This window comes from Dipodomys ordii, unplaced genomic scaffold (genome assembly GCF_000151885.1).
Source record: "Dipodomys ordii isolate 6190 unplaced genomic scaffold, Dord_2.0 Scaffold51, whole genome shotgun sequence".
In the NCBI taxonomy this organism is placed as follows: Eukaryota; Metazoa; Chordata; class Mammalia; order Rodentia; family Heteromyidae; genus Dipodomys; species Dipodomys ordii.
In genome coordinates, this window is record NW_012267267.1 from 2,744,217 (window position 1) to 2,771,542 (window position 27,326).

General features: G+C 47.9%; 1 protein-coding gene and 1 pseudogene across 2 annotated transcripts; one reads left to right on the top strand and one right to left on the bottom strand.

Annotated features, from left to right (window-relative positions):
• Nucleotides 1-4,344: 4,344 nt before the first annotated feature.
• On the bottom strand, nt 4,345-15,497 carry LOC105988770 (antizyme inhibitor 2-like). The gene is made up of 11 exons (XM_013020496.1): nt 15,487-15,497; nt 15,195-15,372; nt 14,462-14,635; nt 11,900-12,072; nt 11,257-11,391; nt 10,561-10,726; nt 8,117-8,264; nt 6,826-6,926; nt 5,313-5,530; nt 4,874-4,908; nt 4,345-4,451 (listed from the first exon to the last, which is right to left on the bottom strand). Exons 1-11 carry the CDS (start codon nt 15,495-15,497, stop codon nt 4,345-4,347), a joined length of 1,446 nt encoding a protein of 481 aa, XP_012875950.1.
• Nucleotides 12,142-14,093, top strand: LOC105988762 (annotated as a pseudogene). The gene is made up of 2 exons (XR_001175217.1): nt 12,142-12,202; nt 13,462-14,093. The product of XR_001175217.1 is annotated as a nudC domain-containing protein 2 pseudogene (transcript).
• Nucleotides 15,498-27,326: the final 11,829 nt, after the last annotated feature.

Consider the following 27,326-nt stretch of genomic DNA (forward strand, 5'->3'; position numbering starts at 1 on the left):
CCAAATAATCCATAAGTCAAAGAAGTCAGAAGAAAAAGAATTTTAAAATATTGAATTATAATTAAGACAAAAATGTATGAAAATTTATGACTGTAACTGTTTAGATTTCAGGGATAGTAGAAAACAAGAAAGATTAAAATGCAACAACAAAAAGAGGAATAGCTTAAAGAAGGCGGGGGGGGAAGACACAAAAAAAAAGAGCGCAAATTAAGGCCAGTTTAAGTGAAAAATGGGAACAAGTAAAAATAGAAAACACACAATAGAGGATAATAAAAGTTTAAAGTTGGGTCTTTGAAGAAATTACCAAAATGGGTAAACCCCTAGCAAGAATAAATAAAAAGATAACTACCACCACCACTACAGCAACCAAAACCCAAATGCTACCAACATCAGGATGCCAGAAAGAGCATTGTTCCTGGGTCTACCCTTTAATGTTTTTTTTTTTTAAGAATAAGGGAATGCTATAAATTACTTTACACTAGAGATTTAATTTAGATAAAGTCAATAAATTCCTTGAAAGAAACTGAGGCAGTCACAGGGTCCCTGGTTGCCAAGGCAACTGGTAGATGTACTCTCCATGGTTACCAGGGCCACCGGCAAAACAAAATCTATTCAAAGGCCTGCCCCTGGCTTTCAAAGAAATGCCAGAAGCCACCAAATGTCCCTAATTAGAAGGCTAATAAAAAAATTCCTTGGGCCAGAATAAACTGACTGAAAGCCAAGCTGGGCAAAACAGTTCCTGAGACCCTACCTCAAACTAAAATGCAAGGGTGGTGGCGTGGTTCAGCAGCAAGAGCACCTAGGTAGCAAGCAGTGGGCACTGAGCCGGAATCCCAGAACCGCTAATAGAGCGAGTAAAGATTTTGTTAAAAATTAAAATAGGCTGGGCGCTGGAGGCTCACACCTGTGGTCTTAGCTCCTCAAGAGGCTGAAATCTGAGGATCTAAGTTCAAAGCCAGCTCAGGAAAGAAAGTCTTTGAGATTCATCACCATTTGACCAAGCCACCTTTGTTATTAATCCTTGTAAGCAAGGGTTATGGTTTCAAAATCTCTCAAGTGACCCAGCTCATTTTACCTTTCAAACCCTCCCCTCACCTCTGAGCCTCATTGTTGTTGCAAGGACATTCCATTTGCAGTGTTGTTTCCATCCCAATTAAACTTCATTGATCTTCAGAGACCCCACACACACACCCATTGTTATTTAGGTGGACATGCCCAGTGAACTGCTCCTCTGGATTCTGGTGCAGCAGATTTATCTCAGCCAGTGAAGTATTAGCTGGCTTGAAACAAGAAGATAAACTTCTTGGCTTTGGTGAGCCCAGCCCCCAGGTAAAGTGATCTGCTTAGTGTGGCCAGCTGTGTTGGCCATCCCAGACTGGACTGCAGCGGGAGGTGCAGTATTAAGTGGTTTTCAGCAACCCCTGGTTGCAAAAGCAAGGTCTAGACATGCCCAGCCCAGATCACCCTGGCTCGGGAGCCAAGAGGTGCTTTTGTTTTAAGCCATTGATTCTGCACTGGTTGTTGTATGGTGTTAGGTCATGGAAACAAAAGTTGGACAGGCATTTCACAAAAGATTTCTGCAGGGCCAACCTAGCACATGATAAGGTATTTGACACATTAGATGTTAGGGAACATCAAATTAACTTCCAACTAAAACCATGGTGCACCAGCTGGTGGTGATCAGGAGACCTACATAGAAGGATCTCAAGTTTGAGGCCAGCCTGAGCTACACTGCCTCAAAAAGTAAATAAAACAGTACTAGGTTCCAGTGGCCCATGCTTGTAACCCTGGCAAGTCTGGAGGCTGAGATCTGAGGATCAAAGTTTGAAGGCGGCCAGGGTGCAAAAGTGCATGAGACATTTATCTCCAATTAACAAGCAAAAATTGAGCTGTGGCTCAAGTGGCAGACAGCTCACCTTGAACAAAAGTACTAAAGGGACAGTGCCTAGGCAATGAGTGTAAGCCCATGTGCACGTGTGTGTGCACAGAGAGAAGAGTTCACTGTCAGCAGCAGACAAAACCACAAACACACAATTAACATGACATCAGCTACAAAGCAAGACTGATTCCACTGTGTCCCATTCTCCCCTATGAGCTCCCATGCCCAGCCTTATCCTATCCTGATCAGGTCTTTGATTGTTTACTCCGTGGCAGGAGTTCCTGCTATCATTATGGAAATGATCTCCATGCTGCCTTCAAACCAGTCACATCTGTTAGCGGTTAAGCTTTAATTTCCATAGAAGAATAGTAATCTCTTTGTTGTTGTTGTTGTTGTTGGTGGTGGTGGTGTATATATAAGTCTATGACAGTCTTAGGGCTTGAACTCAGGGCCTGGTAGCTGTTCTTGAGCTTCTTGTGCTCAAGGCTAGTGCTCTACAACTTGAGCCACAGCTCTACTTCTGGCTTTTTGTGGTTAATTGGAGATAAGAGTCTCAAGGACTTTCTTTCCTGGGCTGGCTTCCAACTGCCCATCCTCAGATCTCAGCCTCTTAAGTAGCTAGGATTACAGGCATGAGCCACCCTGGTGCCTGGCTAGTAATAACTTTTTATCATCAGCCAAGGTTGAAGTTTCATAAGACAAGAGAAGATAGAGGGTCGAGGAGGGTGGTCAGCTAGGTGGAGACTGATCAGCACCTGAGCTGCCTCAGCTGTGGGCTGAGGCATGGGCTCAACCTCACTGGCCACCCTGTGCCTGAACCCACCCAGACCTTACAGCTCTGTGGCTCCTTCTGGGGTCATCTCTCCAGCCTCCTATCCTGTCTGATCTCTCAGTGTCATCTCCTTCTGACACTGAATTCTGTTGTAGCTCCCAGCACAACCTATTGTTCTCTGATTTGTTTATTTCCTTCTATTTCCTAGCTTCCTTTCAATCATCTTTCCTGGATCCAATCACAAAGGTGCAAGGTGGCAAGGTTGCCAATAGGTGGCAGTAAGTCACAGTGGTTAAATGGTGAACCCTGCTCCCCCCTCCTTCCACGCCGCCCCCCATCCCCCACCCCTGGGGATGCACATGTACCCTGGCCCTGGATGGAGGGCAGTCAGCCATCTGACATGTAATAATTAGACAACTCGGGGCTGAGAAGGTGGCTCAGTGGTAGAGTGCTTGCCTTGCATGCATGAGGCTCTGGGTTTGATTCCTCATTACCACACAAGCAGAAAAAGCCAGAAGTGGTGCTGTAACTCAAGTGGTAGAGTGCTAGCCTTGAGCTGAAGAGCTAAGGGACAGCGCCCAGGCCCAGAATTCAGGCCCCACAACCGGCAACAACAACAACAAAAAAAAGACAACTCATGGTAAGTGGGATCATTGTGAAGTCTCCAGTGAGTAAAAACTACCATTGGACCAGAAGTGGGCAGAACAAGCTTTGAGGGCTGCAGGGGCTTGCCTTCCTCCCTCCCTTTCCTCCTTCCCTTCCTCCCTCCATCTCTCCTTTCCTTCCTTCCCTCCTTCCTTCCCTCCTTCCTTCCTTCTTTCCTTTGTTTTCTTTCTCCTTCACTCTTCCTTATTCTCTCACTCTCTTTCTTTCTCAATCCTAGAGATCAAATACAGGCATTCTCAAATGCTAGACCAGTACTTTATGGCTGAGCCACACCCCAGCCCCTTCTTGCTTTTCTTCAACACTCTCCACCTGGCCTGCGGCCTCGCTGTTCCTCCTGCTGGATTTCCAAGCTGCTACTCACATGACTTCTTTGCTTGCTTTCCCCAGGTCTTGGTTGCTGTCTCAACTCCCTCAGAGAGGCCTCTGGCCCCCTGAGCCCCTCACAGCCCTCTGCTGCTCACTTCCCCTGGCTGTGTTTCAGTTTCCTCTCAGCCTTGCTTTCCACTACATTTGTTCATTTATTTATGTTTTGTTTAGTCTGTCTTTGGTCACCTGGAAGATGAGCTCTACAATGTGGGTTCTGTCTGGCTTGTCCATGTGTCACCTGTGCCAAGACAGTATCAGAAAGATGAGGCCCTCACATTGCTACTGAGTGAATGGATGGATGGAAGACAGATGGACAGGTGGACAATGGATGGATCGCTGAGGGATGGTTGAAGGATGGATGGGTGGATGGGTAGATGGGTAGACAGACAGGCAGATGGGTGGATGGGTGGGTGGATGGTAGATTCGCACAAGTCGCACAGGACTAACAAAACTCGCCAGCGTTCATCTCCTGCGCTCACGCATGACTTTGTTTTCTCTAAAGCCCACTCCTGTTCGCATTTACAAACAGTGAGTGTGGGGTCAGTGTTTCCACTCCCGATTCTCAGGCTGGGGAGGGCGTTGCCCAGTGAGCATCATGCTGTCCTGAAAGGTGTCCAGATCTTCTGCCTCCCGTGCAAAGTGTCTGCAGCCATTCCTCCTCTTATTCCTGGGGTACAATGCTTTCCAGTCTAAGGATGCTGGAAGGTTCCTCGGCCTTGCCTGGGTGGCAACCATGATGCTGACCAAGGAAGTGGGAGGACTTGAGGGCTGTGGGAGGGCGAAGGCCTCATCAGCCAAGCTTGGAAGACGCCCCTGGGGCAGTGGCTTGGCCTGTGGGGTCCCCTCCCCTGCCTGCAGGATGCCCCTCTGCCAACTTCCGTCCCTGTAGGACACAATTCTCTTTTTGAGCCTACAATTCCTCCAAATACTGTCTTTGAAGTGTAAAAAATTCCATGGCCAGCAGGGGACGCTGGTGAGCTGGCAAAAGTTCTCGGTTCCCCAGGGACCCACAGTCTAGCTGGTGAGGGGGCTGGCTGGTGTTTCAGAGGCACATAGGGTGACAACATCTCCGTATCTCAAATGTGGCCCCGACAGTGCAGAAGCAGCCTGCTCCCTCCAAGAACCCTCCTGCCCCAAGCCTCCCCCGACACGGGCGGGCACACCAGCAGCTGGACCGGCTCTGTTCTGACCTGGTCCTGCCGAAGATGCTGTCTCCAGTAAGCTCCTGTGAAAAAAGGTGGTGCCATTGGGGTGTGTTATAGATCCCCTCCCCCTCCTCAGGCAGAGAGAATCCCTGGGACCGTGGGGAAGCCTGGGACTGGTGCGGGGGCTCATCAGAGAACCCGGAGAACCCAGGAGCCAGTGCCAGAGGTCAGAGTAGGTAGGACTTGGGAGGGTCGCATTGAGGACCTGCAGTGAGCTCTGAGGCTGCCTCATGTAGTCCCAAGGTAACAGAGGCCTAGCTGGGTCAAACACATAGGCAGAGGCCAGTGTCAAATGCAGCCAGCTACACTGGGCCTCACCAGGGCCAGTGGGGACTCAGGGCATCTCCCAGGCCTGGGACCTCCAAGCTCCTATAAGATACCCCTACTGCCTGCCCCCTGCTGCTCCCCCACCCCCGCCCCGCACCTGAGCTGGGGGCTCATGGCATAGCAGGTGGCAGCAGGTTGGAAGCCATTGAAGGTGGAGCTCATGGAGCTGGTGTAGGCGCCCATGGAGGGGAAAATGAGCCAGTCGCCTACGTCCAGCTCAGGAAGCTGCACATCGTCCAGGAAGAGCCTGTCAAAGGCATCGCATGTGGGTCCGTAGAGGGTGCAGGGGAAGAGGGGGGGCTTGCAAAGGAACTCCTGTCGGGAGCAAGGAGAGGGGCACTCAGAGGAGAAAGAATACAATAGGTTCCCCCCCCCTCTCCCTGGGTGGGCGGAAGCATGTGTCTGAGGACGGGTAGCAAGGACACCGCCATTTATCCAGTCACAGTGATCCATGACTGAGTGGCCACCCATGCCAGGCAGTCGGCTCTGCCTTTGGGATCAATGCTGAACCAAACAAAGGCCGTGTCTCACGGAGCTTATATTTTATACAACACGTCCTGGCCCTGCCAGGGGAGAATTTCTCCAATCTCCACTCCGAGTTCAAGGTCCCAGAGTTAACTGTGCATTGTCATCACACAGGGTTGTTGTTTTTTTTTTAATTTTTTGTATATATAAGGATTGATAGCCAGGTCTATGCTTCTGAGACATTCTGATGTCTGGTCTGAGCAGTGAGGGCTTTTTTTTTGGAGGGGAGACATACATAAAAGTGTGTGTATCCATTCAAAGGCTTGAGTTCAAGGCCTGAGTGCTGTCACTTAGACTTTTTTCAAAGCTGGTGTTCTATACTTGAGCCCTGCCCCCACTTCCAGCTTTTTTTTTGGGGGGGGGTCTGGTCATGGAGCCTGAACTCTGGGCCTGGGCGCTGTCCCTCAGCTCTTCAGCTCAAGGCTAGCGCCCTACCACTTGAGCCACAGCGCCACTTCCGGCTTTTTTCTTTTTGCTTATGTGGGTGCTGAGGAATTGAACCCAGGGCCTCATGCATGCAAGGCAAGCGCTCTACCACTGAGCCACCTTCCCAGCCCCCCACCTCCACCAGCTTTTTGCTGGTTAATGGAAGATTACAGGTCTTCCTGGGCTAGTTTTGAACCATGCTCCTCAGATCTCAGCCTGCTAAATAGCTAGGATTACGGGTGTGAGTCTCTGGTGCCCAGCAGTGGTGGGCTTTTTAAAGCTTCCCGAGTGACTATCACGGAAAGCAGAGAACCGCTACATCTCCATTGTTCACGGATCCTGGAAACATAACCACACACATACACACTCACACAAGCACACACCCGTGGACACACATAGAGATACACACAGAAACATCTAACCGTTTCTAAATGTTGCTGCTTCAGGACAACTATACATCATCCACAGACTCACACACCTGTGCAAGTGTGAGTGGATCGGCCACACACATAGATGTACACACACACTTTCTTGTATATACATCTGGTGTGATTGTCGGCAGAGCTGGGAACATCCTGAACCCCCCACCCCCCACCTCATCTCTCAGGGCACAGGGCTGGACTTGGTGACCTCAGGGCCCAAGAGGCCCCCCCCCTTACCTTTGCCACGATGGGTATCTTGGGGACAGCCTCCCGGAGGAAGATTCGGAAGACGCCATAGTGGCCATCATTGAGGTAGTAGATCAGCTTCCGGAGGCCTCCTGGGGAATGGGCTGGAGTGGGCGGGGCTTGGGCCATCCCTTGCCCTCCCTCACCTCCTGAACAAGGCCTCCGCCCCAGGAGTTCCTGCCCAGATTCCTCCCTCTCCTCCCTCCCATGCTTGACTCAGAGCCTGTACCAGGCCTCCACTCTCAGGCCTGGGCTCTCTAAGTTCAGCCACTGGCTCTCGTGAGAGACCCCCCACTGCTCTGCCCTCTGTGTTCCGGCATAGCTCATAGGTGCTGAAACCCCACCATTATTCTAAGAGCATTAAATAAATCCGCTTAACGACACACTCCCCACTTTATAGTTGGGGAAACTGAGTCTTGCAGAAGTCCACAAGAGAATCTGAGCTAGGATCCTTCCCGAATCTTCATCTTTCTTCTTGGACCAGTGTTCTGAGCACCTGCTGTGTGATGCAGAACAGAACCAATGGCCTCTGTGTAATGGATTGCTCATTTCTGTGTCCTTTCTCCATGGGATGCCTGTAGTAATTGTATTTTCGTGTATGTGTGTGTGTGTATGTGCACACATGCATGGATGTGCATGTACATGCCAGTCCTGGGGCTCGAACTCAGAGCCTGGGAGATGTCTCTGACTGTTTGTGCTCAAGGCTAGCACTCTACCACATGAGCCACAGCTCCACTTGTGGTTTTGGGTGTGTAATTGGAGATAAGAATGTCATGGATCCTGTGGCTCGAGCTGGCTTCAACCTATGATCCTCAGATCTCAGCCTCTTCAGTAGCTAGGATTACAGGCGTGAGCCAGCAGGAACAGGCTTTGTGAACTATATTCTGCAGGTGACACGTTTCTCTATATGATACAGACTCACTAACTGCTCAGGAAGTGAATACCTGGGTTTCTGGACTTCCCCTCCCTGTCTACTAGAGAACATAAACCAGTGATGCTGAGCTGGGTGTGGTTGTACCTACCTATAGGCCAGCAGCTTGGAGGAGGATCTTGAGTTCAAGGTCAGCCTGGGCTATATAGTAAGACCTTCTCTTAAGAAACAGTGACACTGGCAGGCTTATTTTACTACCCAATTCTAATCTTGTTTCCTCTATTAGATATGCAGGGATAGTGCCCAAATCCTGTGCACATCCTCTCTGCCAGGCCTGGGGACACCGCAATGTTGCCAGCTCTCCCCTCCCTCCCGCCCCCAGGGGGCTACCTACCAGGCATCTGCACCTACCGGGCATGCGCACGGCCTTCTTAGCGATGATGTTCACGGCCGTGGTGCAGATGGGCTCCGCGTAGAAGCGGCCGGGCTCTGCCATGACTTTCACGCCAGTCTCCTTTGGGAAGGTCTGGGCCAGGGCAGCTCTGATCACTCTTGCCATCTGTGGGGACAGATCCAGCCTCCATGACAATGTCCGTCCCTGTGCATTGAGCTTGGCACTTTAGAACGTATGCTCAGGCCCCTCGATGAGGAGGCGACAGATGCAAACACCCCTCTGCCCCTCTGAGCAGCGTGAAGGTGCAATTATTTCAACCAACACAGGCTCAGCAATGAGGGAACGCTCCCTGGATCTGGAGGACTGTAAACTTCTGCCTGAAGAACCAAGGCTAGCAGCCAACACACCTAAAGGCCGTGGGGCCTCTGCAGATGCATGCTCAGACACACACACACACCTACTTTTGCACTGTAAGACAAAAGAGTGCTCATCAGGCCGGGCTCAACAGCTCAAGCCTGTAATCCTAGCTCTTTGGCAGGCAGAGATCGTGGGCTGGAGGGTCTAGGTCAGCCCAGGCCAAAAGAGGAGTCTGAAAGACCCCATCTCAACCAATGGCTTTGTGCACCTGTTACCCTGGCTACAAAGGAAGTGCAGTGGACCTGCCTGCCATCCCCAGCGGAGTAGAGGTCAGAGGACGGCAGGCCAGGCGGGCCTGGAATTTTTATTTTATTTTATTTTATTTCGGTCATGGAGCTTGAACTCTGGGCCTGGGCGCTGTCCCTGAGTTCTTCAGCTCAAGGTGAGTGAGCACTCTACCACTTGAGCCACAGCGCCACTTACAGTGTTCTGGTTTATTGGAGATAAGAGTTTCACAGCTTTTCCTGCCCAGGCTGGCTTTGAACTGTGATCCTCAGATCTCAGCTTCCTGGGTAGCTAGGATTACAGGCATAAGCCACCAGCACCTTGGAATTTTTTTTAAGGCCCCATCTCAAAAATATTCAATGCAGGGCTGGGAAGGTGGCTCAGTGGTAGAGCGCTTGCCTTGCATGCTCAAGGCCCTGGGTTCGATTCCTCAGCACCACATAAGCAAAAAGAAAAAAGCCGGAAGTGGCACTGTGGCTCAAGTGGTAGAGCGCTAGCCTTGAGCTGAAGAGCTGAGGGACAGCGCCCAGGCCCAGAGTTCAGGCCCCACAACCGGACCCCCCCAAAAAAATATTCAATGCAAGAAGTTGCTAGAGGGGTTGGGGTGTAGCTCAAGTGGTAGAGTGCTTGCCTAACAAGTTCATAGGGCTTAAGTACCACCAAAACTATATTGTGTGTGTATACATATAGATGTACATATAGAGAGAGATAAATAGTTCTTGACCATATATATATATATATATATATATATACACACACACACACATATGTGTATATATGGTAGATATATGCACGCAACAGAGGGAAGCCAGGAGGAGGAACAGAATAAGTGGGAAATAGAACAACACACAACAAAGGGGCCATCAGCTGCACTGGACATAGAAGAAAAAGAACTAAGCAACCCAAAAACAGTGATAGGAAATGAGGAATGAGAGGGAAAGAGGGAACAGCCCACACTAAGCAAAAGGAAAGAAATGTAATCATCACCTGATGTGGAAGAAATAATTTGTATTGTCAAAGCTCTAGAATTCACAGACTTTATAGACCATGATAATCATAATTTGCCTTGTGAAAGTTAAAATGTGTTTGTGACTTTAACTATGTATCACTATTCCACAATACTGTGAAATATGTGAAATTTATGTAATTACCTATTTCAACTTTAAAAAAAGTAGAAGGGATGGGTTAAGAGGGATGAGTGACAATGTTGTCAGATACCTTGTATGCTGTTTTGTAGAATGGGAACTTCTTTGTACAACTACTTAAAGATAATAATAAAGTTTAAAAAGATAAATATACACATACATGCATACATATACGTATATGTATTATGTAAATGTGTGCGTGTGCGCAGAGCTATGGAAATTGAGTGCCAATGGCTCACATCTAAGATCCTAGCTACCCTGAAGGCTGAAATCCAAAGGTTAAAGGTGAGAAGCCACCCTAGGAAAATCTCCAAGATTCGATCTCCCAAATAATCAGAAAAAAAGTCAGTCCAGAGACATGCTTCAAGTGGTAGAGGGCCAGCCAAGCAAGCAAAGCAAGTATGAGGCCTTGAGTCCGAACCCCAGTATCAGCAAAAACAAGTTGCTGGGGGCATGGCTCCAGTAGCAAAGCACCTGTGTAGCAAGTGTAAAGCTTTGAGTCCAGTCCTTAGCATTTCTTTTCTCTGAGACAAGATCTCTGACCAAAGATGAGCCCCAGTGCCTGCATACAAGTCAAGATTTCACAAGCCTTCCCCTCACACACACACACTCACACACACATGCTCTTGCACACAGGCTTCTACCCACTGTCCACTTTGGGCAGTCCCTCTTACCTCCTCAAACCTGGCTTCGGAGCCCTCTGCTCCAGGAAATCCCCCTCCCAGATCCAAGAGGTTCATGTCATGGCCAGCTTCACGGCCCATCTCAAACACCAGCCGGCAGTCCGCAATGGCCTGGGCGAAGCTCTGGGGTGTGTGACAGTCGGAGCCCACATGAAAGCTGAGCAGGCCGTGACCAGGGGCATGGGAGACACACGGGTGGAACTGTGGTTAGAAACACCCACTCGGGCGGTATAGAACAGCGCAGGTCAGGCAGCTCAACGCACTACAAATCCAGGACCTCAGCTAGACACCCCTCCCCACATGACCATGGAGTAGGGGCTCATGCCTGGGTCGCTGTCAGCACCAGGAAGAAGACCCCCCTTCTGCTCCTCGGAGGGCATGGCACCAACACTCCCATCCAGTGCTCCCAGAGGCTGGGTGAATCACCAAGGCCAACAGACTGAGGCCAGGCAAGCAAGCTGTCCTCCTCCTTGGGTTCAAGGGGCACCAAGACACTAAAGGGGAACCGTGTGTGTGTGTGTGTGTGTGAGAGAGAGAGAGAGAGAGAGATCACCTGGAGTAAGGAGCATCTATGAGGCCAGGCATCCCTGGCTGGCCAGGGCATACACTAGTCAAGGGCTCGGGGTGGGCCGTGGAAGTAGAACTCTTGCCCCCATGCAGGACAAGTGTGCTCCATGCAGGACTTACGTGGCTCCAACCACAGCCAGCCCAAGCCCTCTGGCAGATGTGAGCAGGTGTCCACATTCCTCCAGGCTGGCCCCAAACTTGCCACTGAGGGGGAAGGTGCTCTGGCTGTGCTGAGTCTGGATCCGGAGAAGCAGCCTGCAGGAGGGGCACAGCGGGGGGCAGGGGTGCACAGGACCGGGAGCCCCACCCACCTCCCCACCAGCCCCAGCCGGGGCCATCTGCACTACCAACCACGAAGCCCCCAGGAGCAAACCCACAAACTAGACACAGGGCACAGCAAGTAGGAAAAGGCTAAAACTATAAATAGACCTTCTTCAGGCTCTTGTGCTACAGAATCAGAGACATTAAGCTTCTTTCCCACAGCCACCCAGTGGGTGATGGATGAATCTGAAATGGGAGCCCTGCTGTGACTCCAGTGTGAGTACTTTTCTCATGACATGGCAAATGCCAGGTGTCATGTCAGGCTCTGTCTGCGTCTGTGCACAGACCCCAGTGTTTATTTGGCAGAGACAAACACCAGGGAAGGTGCTGGACCCAATGACCCAAACTCTGGTGCTTGCTCATTTGCCTGCCCTTGCCCTGGGGCTGCCTGGGGACTGCCTTCTACCCTGTGGCTGTCTCCACCCACCCCTGCCCCTCTCACCTGGCCCCTAGGTGGTGCTGAGCCACCTTGGTCAGCTCCTCCTCGCAGTCAAAGGTCAGGAGCTGCACCCCATGGCGGGCAGCATACCGGATATGGGAAGCGGCCTTGTAGGGGTTGGCGAAGATGATGCGAGAGGGGGCCACACCCAGGCCCAACACCTGCTCCAGCTCCCACTGCCAGGGGTGAGCATTAGCGTTGGGGGTCTGCCAATGCTCTGCCTCCGTTCTTCGGGGACAGGAGCAATGACCTATATCAATGAGACTGCCCTTGACCAAGCCCCCTGTTCTCTACCAGGAAATCAGAGTCAGCCTTTTTGCCAGTCCTGGGGCTTGAACTCAGGGCTTGGGCACTGTCCCTGAGCTTCTTTGTGCTCAAGGCTAGCACTCTACCACTTGAGCCACAGTGCCACTTCTGGCTTTATCTGAGTGGTTTATTGGAGATAAGAGTCTCACAGACTTTTCTGCCCCAACTGGCTTTGAACTGTGATCCTCAGATTCAGCCTCCTGAGTAGCTAGGATTACAGGTCTGAGCCACCAGCACCCGGCTCAGCCTCATTTTAAAGAGAAAGAAACTGAGGCTCAGGAAGGTGAAGTGGCTATACCAACGCCTGCGTACATCGACCCGTGCTCAAGGCGAGAAGCATGTGCGCTCTGTTCCCTAGCTTAGGTGTCAGTACCGGTCACACAGCCCATTGCAATGAATAACCAAAGTTACTCATTCATTTGTTCCTTCAAAAATTCATTTGTAGCCAGGCACTGGTGACTTACATCTGTAATCCTAGCTACTCAGGAGGCCGAGATCTGAGGATGATAGTTTGAAGTCAGCCTGGGCAGGAAAGTCTGTGAAACTCTTATCTGAACCACCCAAAGAAATGGAAGTGGCGCTGTGGCTCAAGTGGTAGAGCGCTAGCCTTGAGCTGAAGAGCTCAAAGACAGTGCTCAGGCCCAGAGTTTAGGCCCCACAACCAACAACAACAAAAAATTACAGACAAGAGCCACCAGTACCCAGCTAAAGATAATAATTAGGAAAAAACCCACAAAAAACAACACTAACTAGGCACCAGCAGCTCATGCCTGTAATCAATCCTAGCTACTTAGGAGTCTGAGGTCTAGAGGATCACATTTGAAACCAGCCTGGGCTTCAAACAGAGTCTTCAAGACTCTATTTTCAATTAAACAGCAAAAAGCAGGGCTAGAGGAAGGCCTACAATGGTAGAGAACCAGCCCAGCAAACAAGCTGGGCAAACAAAAAACCCTGATCCCTGGTACTGGCAAACAAATAACAACAACAAAAAGAAATGTCCATTCCCGGGCATCAGTGGCTCACACCTATAATCATAGCTATTAGGGAGGCTGAGATCTGAGGATCACAGTTTAAAGCCAGCCTGGGCAGGAAAGTCTGTGAGACTCTTATATCCAATTAGCCACCAGAAAACTGGAAGTGGCGTTGTGGCTCAAGTGGTAGAGCCCTAGCCTTGAGTCGAAGAGCTGAAGGACAGCACCTAGGCCCAGAGTTCAACCAAAAGAAAAAGGAGAAAAAAAAAAAGAGAAATATCGGATCAGCCGTGTGGGCCGGGCACCCTGTGGGCATCGTGATCCGTGAGGCGTTCCAGCCTGGTGCCGCCGTGCTTTGGCTGTCAACTTTTCTGGGTCCCAGTTGCTTCAACACCGGATCCTGTCCGTGTCCTAAATGGACATGGAAACCGAAAAACGAACTCCGGGCTCGGCGTCAGGGCAAGCTCTTTGATTCCACTATAGCTGATGAAGGAACATGGACTTTGGAGGATAGAAAAATGGTCCGCATTGTTCTTACAAAGACAAAGAGAGACGCAGCCAACTGTTGGACTTCCCTTCTAGAATCTGAATATGCCGCTGATCCTTGGGTACAAGACCAAATGCAGAGAAAGCTCACATTAGAGAGGTTCCAAAAAGAAAATCCTGGCTTTGACTTCAGTGGAGCTGAAATCTCAGGAAACTACACAAAAGGTGGACCAGATTTCTCAAACCTTGAGAAATAACTGCAGTTCTTTAGAAAAGAAAAGCTTTTGGTTACATTGTGTGGATCATAGCAGGTATAGCCAATGTTAATATAAGCAGTATATTACGTGGTGGAAGAAAAAAATAGGATACCTACAATTAACAAATTGCAAAGCTATTTAAATATGGTTCTAAAAATTGCATTAAGATATGATTTACATAGAAAACATGTACCATAGGAAATATTCTGTGGATATATGGTGACTTTTTTTGGACTTGTTTTTGCTCAGCATGAAGTTTTATATTCTGCCTTTTACTAATTTCATATTTAATTGTATTTTTACTACAAAAAATACCAATCATATGAAATGAAGGGTGCCTTCAGGGAACATTGAAGTTTTTCTTAAGTGTGATGCAAGAATAATGTTCAATAAATTTTCTAAGCAGGAAAAAAAAAGAGAGAAATATCTACCTTCCCACATCTGCTTTGGGTGCTGTAGTTCCTAGTGCAGGCCCCCTCACCGTTGGTCTTTGCCCCCCCCCAGGAAGCCACAGGCTTGTGGGGGAGTGAGTAGCCGCTGGTTACCTGGCTGGCACAGTCGAAGCCTGCGCCCAGGGTGGCCAGGACTCGCAACACCCAGGGGCTGCTATTGCATTTCACAGCATAGAAGGGCTGGACTTGGGGCAGCGCCCGGCAGAAGGTCTCGTGGCGGCTGACCAGCATGTCCAGGTGGGCCACCATGAAGGGGTCTTGGTTGTCCTGCTGGGACAGGGACATCTCATTAAATCTTCTCAAGGCCCTTGTTTCTCCCATTGTAGGGATGCGAAAGCCAACAGCTCAGCTAGGTGAATCACTGTCTCTCAGTCTTGGCAAAGAGATAGCTAGAGTCCTTTAACTCTTAAAGGCACAGGCATGGAAACATATACCTATAATCCCAGCTATTCAGAGGGTAGAGGTAGGGATATCAAGACCCAAAACCAGCTGGGGCTGGAAAAAAAAAACAAACCTAAAAGCAAAAGGATTAGGGATGTGGTTCAAGTGGAAGAACATTTGACTAGCAAGCTCAAGGCTCTGAGTCCAATCTCCAGCACAGCTGAAAATAGAAGCTTAAAGTTGCACAAGAAGGTAATGGAATTTGTACCCGAAGTCATCTCAATGGGTAAATCCCAAGTGCTAGGCCTGGGGACTGGAGGGAACAAAACTTAAATAGGGACTTCCACCACGGTGGAAGTCTTATCTAAGCCATGAAACAGGAAGCCACCAAAGGAGGAACTGAGCCCTGCACCTCCCCTCCCATGGCTGCCTGCTTCCTTCGTACTGTGCCAGAGAGCTCCTGGATCTTCTTCAGGACCACCTGCTGGACAGATCCCCCAGGCTGCACGGTGATGTGCTCCAATGGCCATGGGCTTGTGGGTAGCTTCAGAATCTTTTCTGGGCCCCCAAGGGGGAAGTCCGAGGATCTAGTTGAGGCCCCTGCCAGGGACAGTTCAGGCACCCTGGAAAGAGATTATTTGAAGACTCAGCCTCCTCTCTTCCTCTTCCTCCTCCTCTCTTTTCTCCTCCTCCTCCCCACCTTCCTCCTCTGCAGCCCCTTCCCCACTCAGCCTCACCACGCAGCCATGATGCCTTGTGTCCTCAGATGCACCCCTAGAAAGCTGTATCGAAGGGGTTCTTAGACCTCAGGTAAGTCCCTGTGGACAGAGCAGATCCCAGCTCTAACCTCAGGGGCAAGGACGGTCCTCCCCATCTGTCCCCACACAGCCCACCCTCCTGCAGAGCACACCTCCCACGGTGTGCCCCTGCAACAGTGGGGTTCTTGTTGTGAGTGAGCGTCCCCCACAGTCAGAGCCCAGGGTACCCTGAAATCCTCCTGCCCCCTCCCAGGGCCCAGAGATGCCCAAATCACGCTACAGACCAGGAGCAGGCATGCAAGCACAGAAATAGTCAAACTCCAAAGGGAGCCTGAGGTGGGGTCTCCCGGAGGATTCGCCGCCCTCTACCACAGATCAAAGGCTCTGCTCCATGTTTCTCCCAATGAACATGTGAGCCTGGCAGTCACTCAATATGTACCCATGTCCCCCACCCTCTTCTTCACCTGGGTTTCACCTGCTGGCACCACCACCAGCACCTGGGAGGAGCTTTATTTACCTCTGGGTGTCAGCTGTCACCCACAGGCTCACACCCTCCATTCAAGCTGGGACTCAAGTCCTAGGCTGTGCTTAAGCAGTACAACTCCTTGTTGTGCTGTTGTTATTTTTAAGATAGGATCTCCCTTTTTGAGTAGGCCAGCAATCCTAAATAGGAGGATTGCAATCCTCCTTCTTATACTTCTACCACAGCTGGGGTGATAGTGGGCACCACCATATTCAGCTACTGGTTAGGAGGAGGATCTCTCAAACTTTTTGCCTGGGCTGACTTTGAACCAGTCCTCTGAATCTCTACCTCCTGAGTAGCTGGGATTGCAGGTGTGAGCCACTGTAGCTGGCTTGTCTGGTTGTAGGACTCAGCAGAGAATACACCTCAGCGAATTTTTGTAGAATAGTGAGAAGCAGGTCAGGGTGAACAGAGGGGGAAGGAGGTCAAAATACTTTATGTACATGTGTGAAAATGGGACAGTGAAGCTTGTTTATGATTGGTTTGTGAAGGGTAGCGGAGAGAGGAGAGAGAGTAAAGGAGGGGATAAGTCTGATCAAGGTACATTGTATGCATATATAAGCATATCAAAATACCCTAAGCTGGGGGTTTGACTCCAGTGGTAGAGCACTTTTCCTTTGCCTCTCCAGCCCTGAAACACACTAACTGCCTGCTGGGGCCCAGGGGCTTCAATCTTCTATCACCTGGGTCACCAACTCCCTGTGGTCAGTTGTCTCTGTTGTCAATAGTGGCAGTGGTTCCCTTTTTCTAACTTGTCCCTGTTGTCTTCCCCCTTACCCTGCCCAAGTTGTTCTACCTGTTGCGTAGCTGGCCCAGATAGAGGCCTGCCACACTGCCTCCCTGAGAAGACTTGGTGAGTTGCTTACACAGGGCACATGGTGTGGACATGTCTCATACTGAGTGACAGGCTGTGATTTCGTTAGGAAATTCTGTCAATTGCAACAGCACCGATGAATCCAGAAGGCATTTAGCTAAGTGAAATAAGCCAGTCACAGAGAGACATAGACCATAGGATCTCAGTTGTGGAATATAAAGGAGTTGTTCTCAGCTAGGCCGGGTAACACATGCCTGTAATCCCAGTGACTCAGGAGTTGGAAGAGAGCCACAGAGGGGCAGATACAGGATACAGACAGCAAGCAGGAAAAGATGATGAATCCTGACCTTTTTCTGAACGTGGAGTGTACAGACATTAGTTTGTGATATCCATTTATTTATTTTTATTTCTATAGGTTTTTGTTTCTTTATATTTATTAGATTTTTGTTTTGTTTTGTCTTATTTTTGGTTGTGGGGATTGAACTCTGGGCCTGGGCACTGTCCCTCAGCTCTTCAGCTCCAGGCTAGCGCACTATCACTTGAACCACAGCACCACTTCTGGTTTTCGGAGTGGTTTTTATTGAAGATAAGAGTCTCACAGACTTTCCTGCCCAGGCTGGCTTTGAACCATGATTCTCAGATCTCAGCCTCCTGAGTAGCTAGGATTACAGGTGTGAACCACCAGTGCCCGGCTTTTGTTAGTTTTTTGTTAGCACCAATTTAATTGCATAAGGACATTTAAATCATTCTGGCTGGCAGTCTACCACGTTTCAGGCTTTATTGAGGTATGACTGACCAATAGAAACTTATGGGTTGAAGGAGCACAACCTGATTTGATGTTGATGCACACTGGGACATGGTCACTATAACTCATGTTAATACCTGCATCATACCAAGAGTATGCAGCCCCCACGCCTCCCTTCCCTCCACCACCAGCCCCAGGATGCCACCATCCCACTCTGCTTCTATGAGTTTGGCAAGGTTTCATTTATACTGTCAGAATTTTCACATAGAAGTGAGGATGTCCAATATTGGTCTTTCTCTGTTTGATCTATCACTCGACATTCTGTACTCGTCTCCTCCTTGCTGTAGTAAATGGCAGGGTTCTCTTTTTTCTTAGGACTGATAAATGTCCCCCAAAGTCCCGAATGTTAAAAGCTTGGTCCTCAGGGTAGTGCTATTGGGTGGCTGGGTGGAGGGGACTTTAGAAGGTGGGGCCTAGTGAAAGATCTTTAGGCCATTGCGGGGGCATCTTTGAAGGGGCTTGTGGGACCTCCAGCCTTTTTGTCTTTCTTCTCTTTGGTTCCTGACCACAAGGCAAGCTATTTACCTTCTATCATGATGGGATGCCCTTCCCTGATGTGGTGATTATATCATAATTCCTTGATTATGTCCAGCCCATCCAGAGGAGTCAGCCCAGTCCAACACTCTGCCTTCCCCAATGCAGAATGAAAGGTTCAGGGAGTTTCTCCCACTGGAACACAGTGGCTTACAGGGCACACACTGGGCCAGCAGCCAGTTCCTGTCTCTACTCAGAAACAGTGAAGCATGCCTTCCCAGCAGCAGCCCTGGCTCTTTTTTCCCTGGGCCTCTAAGATCTAAGCTGTCTTCTAGCTTGGTGATGAATGCAGCATGGGTGGAAGAGGTGAGTTCTTAGACTCAGCCCCAGCCCCAAGGGCAGGCACTTCACCAGGCTGGGTGGGCCTGCATCTCACTCAGCTGGCATGGTAAGGGCTGGTGTCCTGGGTCTCCGGGGACAAAGCTGAATGACTCAGCCATAACCATCACGACAGGCTGTGCAAGAGCAGACAGATCAGTGACACGGAATCTTTCCCATGCGTAACAAGCAGACACCAGAGGGGAGAACAAAGGATTCTTCTCTTATTAAGGGAGACTCAGGTAGTGCCAGAAATTGTCCAAGGTCATGCAGCCAGTAAGACCAACAACAAGAAATGGGACCCAAGGGTGGGAAGGTGGCTCAGTGGCAGAGAGCTTGACTTGCATTCATGAGGCCCTGGGGTCAGTTGCTCAGTACCACATAAGCAGAAAAAGCCAGAAGTGGCACTGTGGCTCAAGTGGTAAAGCGCTAGCCTTGAGCTGGAGCTGAGGGACAGTGCTCAGGCCCAGAGTTCATGACTGACCAAAAAAATCCCCAAACAAACAAACAAACAAAAATAGAAATGGAACCCAGTTCTGTTGACTGTGTAGCCTCTGACAACTCACAAAATTGAGTGTGACTAGTGCGAGATGATTGTGGCAGGTTGGTGTCAATGATGCCATCCATTATTGACTGCCTACCTTACCACCACACTGCTGTCTGCCCAGACATTGGGTACTGGCAAAACCTCATGGTGTGGGCTTACAGCCACAATCCTGGGTTAAGATGATGAAATGAAGGCAGGGAAAGGTGAGATACACTGTAAAACTCTGCTTCAGAGGATCATGGAATGAATGAGATAATACAGGCAAAGCCCAGAGCTCAGGGTCTCGGTGATGTGGCAACATGGTGACAGGGGTATTTAACTGCAGTCAGTGAAAGATTGCCTCAAGCAGGGATTTCTAAACACTTCATCTTAAGGCTTGGCACTGGTGGCTCATGCCTGTAATCCTAGCTACTTAAGAGCTGAGATCTGAAGATTGTGCTTTAAAGCCAACCCTGGAAGAAAAGTACATGAAGACTCTTATCTCCAACTAATCAGTAAAATGTCAGAAGTAGAGCTGTGGCTCAAGTGGTAAAGCTCTAGCCTTCAGCAAAAAAGTCCAGAGATAGTACCCAGGACCTGAGTTCAAACACCAGGATGGGGCATGTGCGCACGTGCACATGCATACGCATACACACACACACACACACACACACACACACACACCACTCAAATACTATATTGGATATTTATTTTGTCTTGTGAAAGCTCAGCAATTTTAAGTAACGTCTCTAAGCCCTGCCTCTGCCAAGTAGTAGCAAGAATTAGATTTTCCCAGACTCCTTTGCAACTAAGAAGCAGGAGATTGACGTGTACCCTGTCCACGGAAGGTATCCCATGAGAATGCAGGCCTAACACATAATCTCACTGCTCCAAAGGTGGGAGGTAGACAAAACACCATGATTCTAGAAGCAACGGTGGCAGAGATTTGGGGACCTTGTTCTGAGTCAATGGTAGAGTCTTTGGGAGAACAGCCTTTGGGTAGTTTTACTCATCCTGACTACAAAGCTCCCACATCTCACTGCTCACCATTCCTAAAACTCCACTGAGATTAGCAGGGTGCTGGTGCTTCATGCTGTAACCCTGGCTACTCAGGAGACCGAGATCTGAGGATTTCAGTTGGAAGCCAGCAGAGGCTAGAAAGTCTATGAGATCTTCTTTGCGAGTAAACAGGCAAAAAACCAGAAGTGGAACTGTGGCTCAAGTATAGAGTGCTAGCTTTGAGCAAAAAAATCTCAGGAATAGCACCCAGGCCTGGAGATCAAGTCCCAGTACTAGCACACATATACACACAAAAATCCAGTGAACTAAATGTGGTATCCTTACACAATAGAGTTTTACACAGTCATTAGAAAGAATGATATTATGTCATTTGCAGGAAAATGGATGGACTTAGGACAAATCATGTTAAGTGAGATAAGCCAAGCTCAGAGAGACAAATGGCACATGTTTTCTCTCATAAATGGAAGCTAGATCTAAAATATCCAGGATGTGATCAATTATACAGGACTCTACATCCACACACAGTGAGACCAAAGGAGGACCCCAAAGGCCCAAAGCCTCTGTGCACGATCCTATAATATTTATCAAAATTCACCCCACCAGAAAATGGAAATAAGAGGTTTTATTCGTTTTTCCATTGCTTTCTTTCTTTTTGTCTTGTTTGCTCGGTTATCTGACTTTGAGAGTGTAGGGGGGGGGCATGGAAATGGAGGGACAAAGGAAATAAATGCAGTGACAAAAGGGGAACAAATGCAGCAGACACTATGATAAAAATAAACTATACAACTTGTGGGTAGGGACAAGAGGGAAAAACTGGGAGAGTTTGAGGGAATGGATGACATTGTCCAAAAAGAAATGTGCTCCTTACCTGATTTATATAACTGTCATCCCTCTGTATATTACCTTTATAATAACAATAAAAATATATATTTAAAATTTTTAAATAAAAAAATTTTTTTAATCCAGTGAGCTGTCTAAAATCTCTTTGTAAATTCCTTTTCTGCCTAAACTAGCTACAAAGGTTCTGGAGTCTGTGATTCTGTAAAGGACAATTGGATGCAGACAATGGGTACACACAAACACAAAATCTAAGGCTAATTGTCTGGATAGATTGATTTGAAGGTAATAAAGTTCCACCTACTATTACAAAAGTGACTCAAGGCCAGGTGAAATAGCAGTTAAACTATTATCTGTTGTCACTTGGAATTAAGTTTCCATAGAAAGTAGGGCTTTAAGGGTGAGGGTGTGGCTTAGTGGTAGAGCACTTGCCTAACAAGTGCACGTGCAAGGCCCTGGTCTTCAATCCAAACAAGCAAACAAACAAACAGGCTTTATTTGACAAAGTGTCTGGAGCTCTAAAATGATAAAAAGGCACAAAAAGGTGTTAAGTGTGGTGGCGCATGCCTGTAATCCCAGCACTCTGGAGGCAGAGGTAAAAGGATTACAAGTTCCAGGAGAGTCTGAGCTACAAAGCAGGAACCTGTAAAAAAAAAAAAAATTAGGCTTAGAATCAAGAACTTTCTATGATACAGCTAATAAGAATCTCTATGCTAAGCATTCCACACAGTGAGCCCAAAAGAGGATATTCTTTGGGGGTGGGGGAGAGACACACAGAGGTGCCTCTATGTGCCTCTTATTATATAAATAATATTGATCGAAATGAACTCCACAAAATGGAAACGAGAGATTTTGTTTGTTTGCCTTTTCTTTGTTGTTTTCTTTTCTTTTGATCTTGTTTTTTTGTTTTGTTTATTTTTGCCAGTCCTGGGGCTTGAACTCAGGGCCTGAGCACTGTCCCTGAGCTTATTTTGCTCAAGGCTAACACTCTACCACTTGAGCCACAGCGCCACTCGCAGCTTTTTCTGTGTATGTGGTACTGAGGAATCGAACCCAGGGCTTCATGCATGCTAGGTAAGCACTCTACCACTGAGCCACATTCCTAGTCCCTTCTTTTGATCTTGTTTGTTCATTTTGCTGTCTTTGGAAGGTTGGGAGTAGGGGCACAGAACTGGGTGGATAAAGACTGAACCAATGCAACAGTGGTATTCACTAGACACTACGTTGAAAATGAGCTATACAACTTGTGGTTGGGAATGGCAGGGAAAAACGGGGGGGGGGAGTGAAGGAAGGGGTGACATTGTTGAAAAAGAAATGTACTCAGGCTGGACACCAGTGGTTCATGCCCGTAATCCTAGCTACTCAGAAGGTTAAGATCTGATCACTGCTGTTCAAAGCCAGCCCAGGCAGAAACTTTGTGAGACTTATCTCCAATTAACTACCAGAAAATAGGAAGTGGAGCTGTGGCTTAAAGTGGTAAAGCACTCGCCTTGAGCAAAAGAGTTCAAGCTTCATGACTGACCAAAAAAAGAGAGAGAGAAATAAGAAGAGAGGGAAGACAAGAGGAATTGGAAGAAGAGGAAAAGGAAAGGAAGGCAGAAGGAAGAAAGAAAGAGGACAGTGGGGAGGGTCTATGCACATTTGTCCTCCAGTTCACCTCCCATGGTTTCTATGGGTATCTATTAAATATCTTGTATAACTTTCCAGCAATGTTCAAAGCATATAAATACATATATGGTTTTTAAAAAAGGAGGAAAGAAAATTGAACTTAAACACAAATCCACTGCAAGAGGGAAAAACCCTCCTATGTAGGCAGCAGCTCCCTCCATCCAACTTAGCCCTGTCCTAGGGTCTGACGCACCAGTTCCCTTGGCTCACTCTCTGCCTTCTCATGAGGTGATGTAACTGAATCCCAGGTCACACAGACAGGGCTGTCAGAGTCCTTGTGCGATGGCTTAGAGATCCTTTGTCAAACAGCAAAACAGGGACCCCACAGGATGGGGTGGTAAGTTCCTGTGCTGTGACTCAGTTTCTTGGGTGACCCCAAGGAGGCTGGAGAGAGAGAGTCAATGAGAGGAACTACCCACAGCCTCTTCTACCTGAGCATGCCCACAAGGCAGAGTACTGCTCCAGGTCAGCCCTGCTCCAAACAGCACCTGTGCTCCAGGCCTTTGGGACATGTGCCCAAACTCAAGGTCACAAATACTCCGTCTGTGAAGTATCTGTGCTTCCCCTAGATAATTGGCCCTTAATTTCTCCTTGATTGTTTCCCTAGATGGCTTGCTTTTCTATTAGGTTTAAGTGTCCTCATCTGGTTTGCTTTGCTCAAATATAACACTTTCGTTGGGCCACACACCTTTTGTGATTTTTGGCCTACATAAGCTTTGTGCTAGCTGCACTTGAGGCTGTTGGTCTTTGAGATGAGTCCACCAGAAGGCCCTAAGCTCTCCAATTAAAACTCATAATTTGGCCTTTTTTTTTTTTTTTTTTTTGTCGGTTGTGGGGCTTGAACTCTGGGCCTGGGTGCTATCCCTCAGCAGTTCAGCTCAAGGTGAGCGCTCTACCACTTGAGCTACAGTACCACTTCCAGTTTTCTAGTGGTTTATTGGAGATAGGAGTCTCACGATCGTTCCTGCCCAGGCTGGCTTTGAACCGCAATCCTCAGATCTCAGACTCTTGAGTAGCTAGGATTACAGGTGTGAGCCACCAGCGCCCAGCTTAATTTGGCCTTTTAAGTGGTGGCTTCTCTGTTTCTCAGGACAGATTCCTTACAACAGCTGGATGCAGAGTCAGTAGAGAAGAGATGTGTGAGGCTAGTTAAGCTGTGAATCAATGCTATGCTGTTTGGGGAGAGATAAGGGTAGGGTATTACTGTCCCTGTTTTATGAATGAGGAAATCAAAGGTCAGAAGTTCAGGTGACTCAGCAGCCATATGGCTCCTGTGGAACATGGTGGTCTCATTGGAACTCACAGTCTCTGAGGAGTATGGTGGTCTCTGTGGAGCTCATTGTCTCTGCAGCCAGACTGCTGAGATTTGAGTCATCTCTACTGTCAACCTGAGCATGTACATGACTTTGCTGTGTCCCTGCTCATCCTCTGTCCATGGGGAGACTCATACCCCTGCTTCTCAGAGTCAGGGTGGGATCAAGTAAGCCCACTGCCCTGTTCTGGAAACTCAGTCCCAGCAAAGGAGACAAATGGCTAAGAACTGGGTGTCTGGAGACATCTGCACACTGCCTCACAAGCCAGGCTTTGGCTCACTCTGGTGGCTCACTCTGGTGGGTTTTGTTTTGTTTTTTGGTGTGTGTGTGTGTGTGTGTGTGTGTGTGTGTGTACGTGTGTACCAATATTGGGCCTTGAACTAGGGCCTTGCAATCTCACTCAGCTTTTTTGCTCAAGGCTGGCTCTCTACCACTTGAGCTTCAAGTCCACTTCTGAGTAAACAAAGCAACATAATTCCCTCAAAATCCAATAAAGCCATAATAAAGGACTTAAATGAGGATGAAGAGGAAGAAAGTACAAACAGTGAGCCCAATAAAACAATGATAAAAATGATTAGTGAAATAAAGGAACAAATGTTTTTCCTTTTTTTTGCCAGTCATGGGGCCTAAACTCTGGGCCTGGACGCTGTCCCTCAGCTCTTCAGCTCAAAGCTAGTGCTCTACCACTTGAGCCATAGTGCTACTTCCAGATTTTTTTGCTTATGTGGTGCTGAGGAATCGAACCCAGGGCCTCATGCATGCAAGGCAAGTGCTCTACCACTGAGCTACCTTCCCAGCCCTAGGAACAAATGTTTTTAAAAATCTGGACAAATTCAAAGATGATTCAAATATGAAACTGAATAAACAACAGGAGATATCACAACAAATGACTACAAAGGGCTGACTGAACTAAGGAAGGCATTATGAGACAGGGATGCGATAAAGAGATGGAAACCTTGAAAAAAAATCAAATTGAAATCCTGGAAATAAAGAGCACAATTGCTCCCATAAACTTAATTGAAAGTCTAGGTAATAAAACAGAAGAAACTGAAAACTGCATCAAAGGTTGATGATGAAGCAGGGGGAATTAGTTCAAGAAGTCAGACTTTTTTTTTTTGCATGTCCTGGGGCTTGGACTCAAGGCCTGGGCACTGTCCCTGAGCCAGCTCAAAGCTGGCACTCCACCACTTGAGAGCCACTCAGCCTTTTCTGAGTAGTTAGTTGGAGATTAGAGTTTCAAGGAATGCAGGATGACGGTGACTCATGCCTGTAATCCTAGCTACTCAGGAGGCTAAGATCTGAGGATCACAGTTCACAGCCTGGGCAGGAAAGTCTGTGAGATTCTTATCTCCAATAAAAAACACAGAAAACCAGAAGTAGCACTGTGGCTTAAGTGGTAGAGCACTAGCCTTGAGCTGAAGGGCTGAGGGACATCGCCCAGGCCCAGAGGTCAAGCCCCATGACTGATTAAAAAAAAAAAAAGTTTCATGGATTTCCTGCTGGGGCTGGTTCCAAACAGTTATCCTCAGACCTCAGCCTCTAGAGTAACTAGGATTACAGGAGAGAGTCATAGCAGCTGGCTTCCCTGAGCTTTTTTTGCTCAAAACTAATGCTCTGCTATTTGAGCTATAGCTACATTTCTGGCTTTTTGTGGTTAATTGGGGATAAGAGTTTCTTACTCATGCTGGCTTTGAATTGTGATCCTCAAATCTCAGCCTCCTGAGTGGATGATAGACGTGAGCCACCAGCACCTGGCTGAAGATTTAAAAACAAACATACAAACAAATAAAACACTTAGAAAATGCCAAGGAAGACTTACAAGACCTTTCCATCAAGAAGACCAAACTTACAAAATAATGGGGATGGACAAGGAAGAAGAAATAAAAACTAAAGGCACTAAAAACCCAGTCCACAAAATAGTAGCAGGAAAGTTACCCAGCCTTGAGAATGAATATGTAATTTGTGTGCTGGCTATTTCCAGAATCCCAAACAGGCAAGATCAGAGAATAAACAGCCCTAGGCACATTGCAGTAAAAATGCTAAATATACAGAATAAAGAAATAATATTGAAAACTGCAAAAGAGAGGATAAAAGTAACTTACAATGGCAAGGCAATTAGAAACAACAACAGATTTTTCAACACAGATACATACATAACTTGGATATCTGAATTATCCACAGGGATACTCTCTCTTTTTCAAGATTTGGAAAGTTTTATTCTATTATTTTATTGAACAGGCTTTCAATGCATTTAGTTTGTATCTCTTCTCCTTTTTCTATATCCCTGATTTGTAAGTTTGGTCCTTTGAAAAAATATGTACTACTTCTCAGACTGTTGATCCAACCAAGATCAAGTGGTCTGAAGCAGTTGACCCCAAAATTTGAACCTAATGTATTTGAAGGTAAACCCACTAGGCTCTTGGCATATAGACAGAGCACAGAAGAAAACATGGCTTAGGGGCCACTCAGACTTGTTTTTCTATCCTGGGCTCAGCTCCTTCCAGGCCTTGGACCTCAATAAAAGAATCTCTCGTGGCTTGGGTTTTCTCATACACAGTCTGGGGGCTGTGCATGGTTCTCTTCCTGGAGCATCTGGGAAGGCTGGGTAAGAAAAGGTATGGAAACGGTTAAGTCAGGAGAAGGCTCATAACAATACCTTGATAAGTGTGGGATCTGTTTACCTTGTGTCCTCAGCCAGACCCACTTTGCTTGGCTGTAGGTAAGCCTTGTGGCAAGAGGGCTCCTCCAGAATCTTCCTGTGCAGGGCAAATCACATCATTTCCCAGGCTTACTTTGGGTTTAGGAAAGACTATTAGCTTGCCAAAAAAAAAAGAGAGAGAAAAAGGAGAGAAGGGGAATCTGGTCTTTGTTCTAGCTCTTAGCAGGTAATCTGCTTGCCCAGAGGTCTTGGGCCAGCCAAGGTAATGCACGGTAGGAAGACCAACCATGTGACCTAGAGTTGAGGTCTTAAGGCTTGAGTTTATCAGCTGACCTGGAGACTAAGATTGGCATTCACATGAGGCTTCCATCATGGAGGCTCAGTCAACACTCTGCACAGCAAGAACTGGGGGAGTTGCCATCGTTGACAATGCTTTGGGGGGAGGTGCAGGGTGACACCCTGACCTCTCAGGCAGAGGACAGGGAAGGGCTATCTGCTCAGAACAGACTCCATTCTGTGCTGCATGTCTTCTCTAGGGCAGTGGGGGGAGGGCAGGTGGTTCAAAAAGTGGAGCACTAAACATAATGGCTTGTGTTCAATCATCAGCACAGAAAAAGAAAAAGAAAACCCCACTTAAACCAATATAGATGCCCATCAGCCAAGCCTTAAAGAGGCGATGAATATTAATTCATTCAATAGAATCCTATGCTATTGCTTGAAGCAGATAAATGCATTCCACACTACTGCAAACACACACTGTATCCAAATTTTGATAAAGTGGGCTGTGAGGCTCAACCGGCAG

Excerpts from the sequence above, each read along its gene's own strand:
- LOC105988770 (XM_013020496.1), bottom strand. Across the intron at positions 5,531-6,825 it reads AGATACCCATCGTGGCAAAG|GAGTTCCTTTGCAAGCCCCC; the intron begins GTAAGGGGGGGG and ends TGCTCCCGACAG. Across the intron at positions 4,452-4,873 it reads AGCATCTTCGGCAGGACCAG|CCCTCAAGTCCTCCCACTTC; the intron begins GTCAGAACAGAG and ends GCCCTCCCACAG.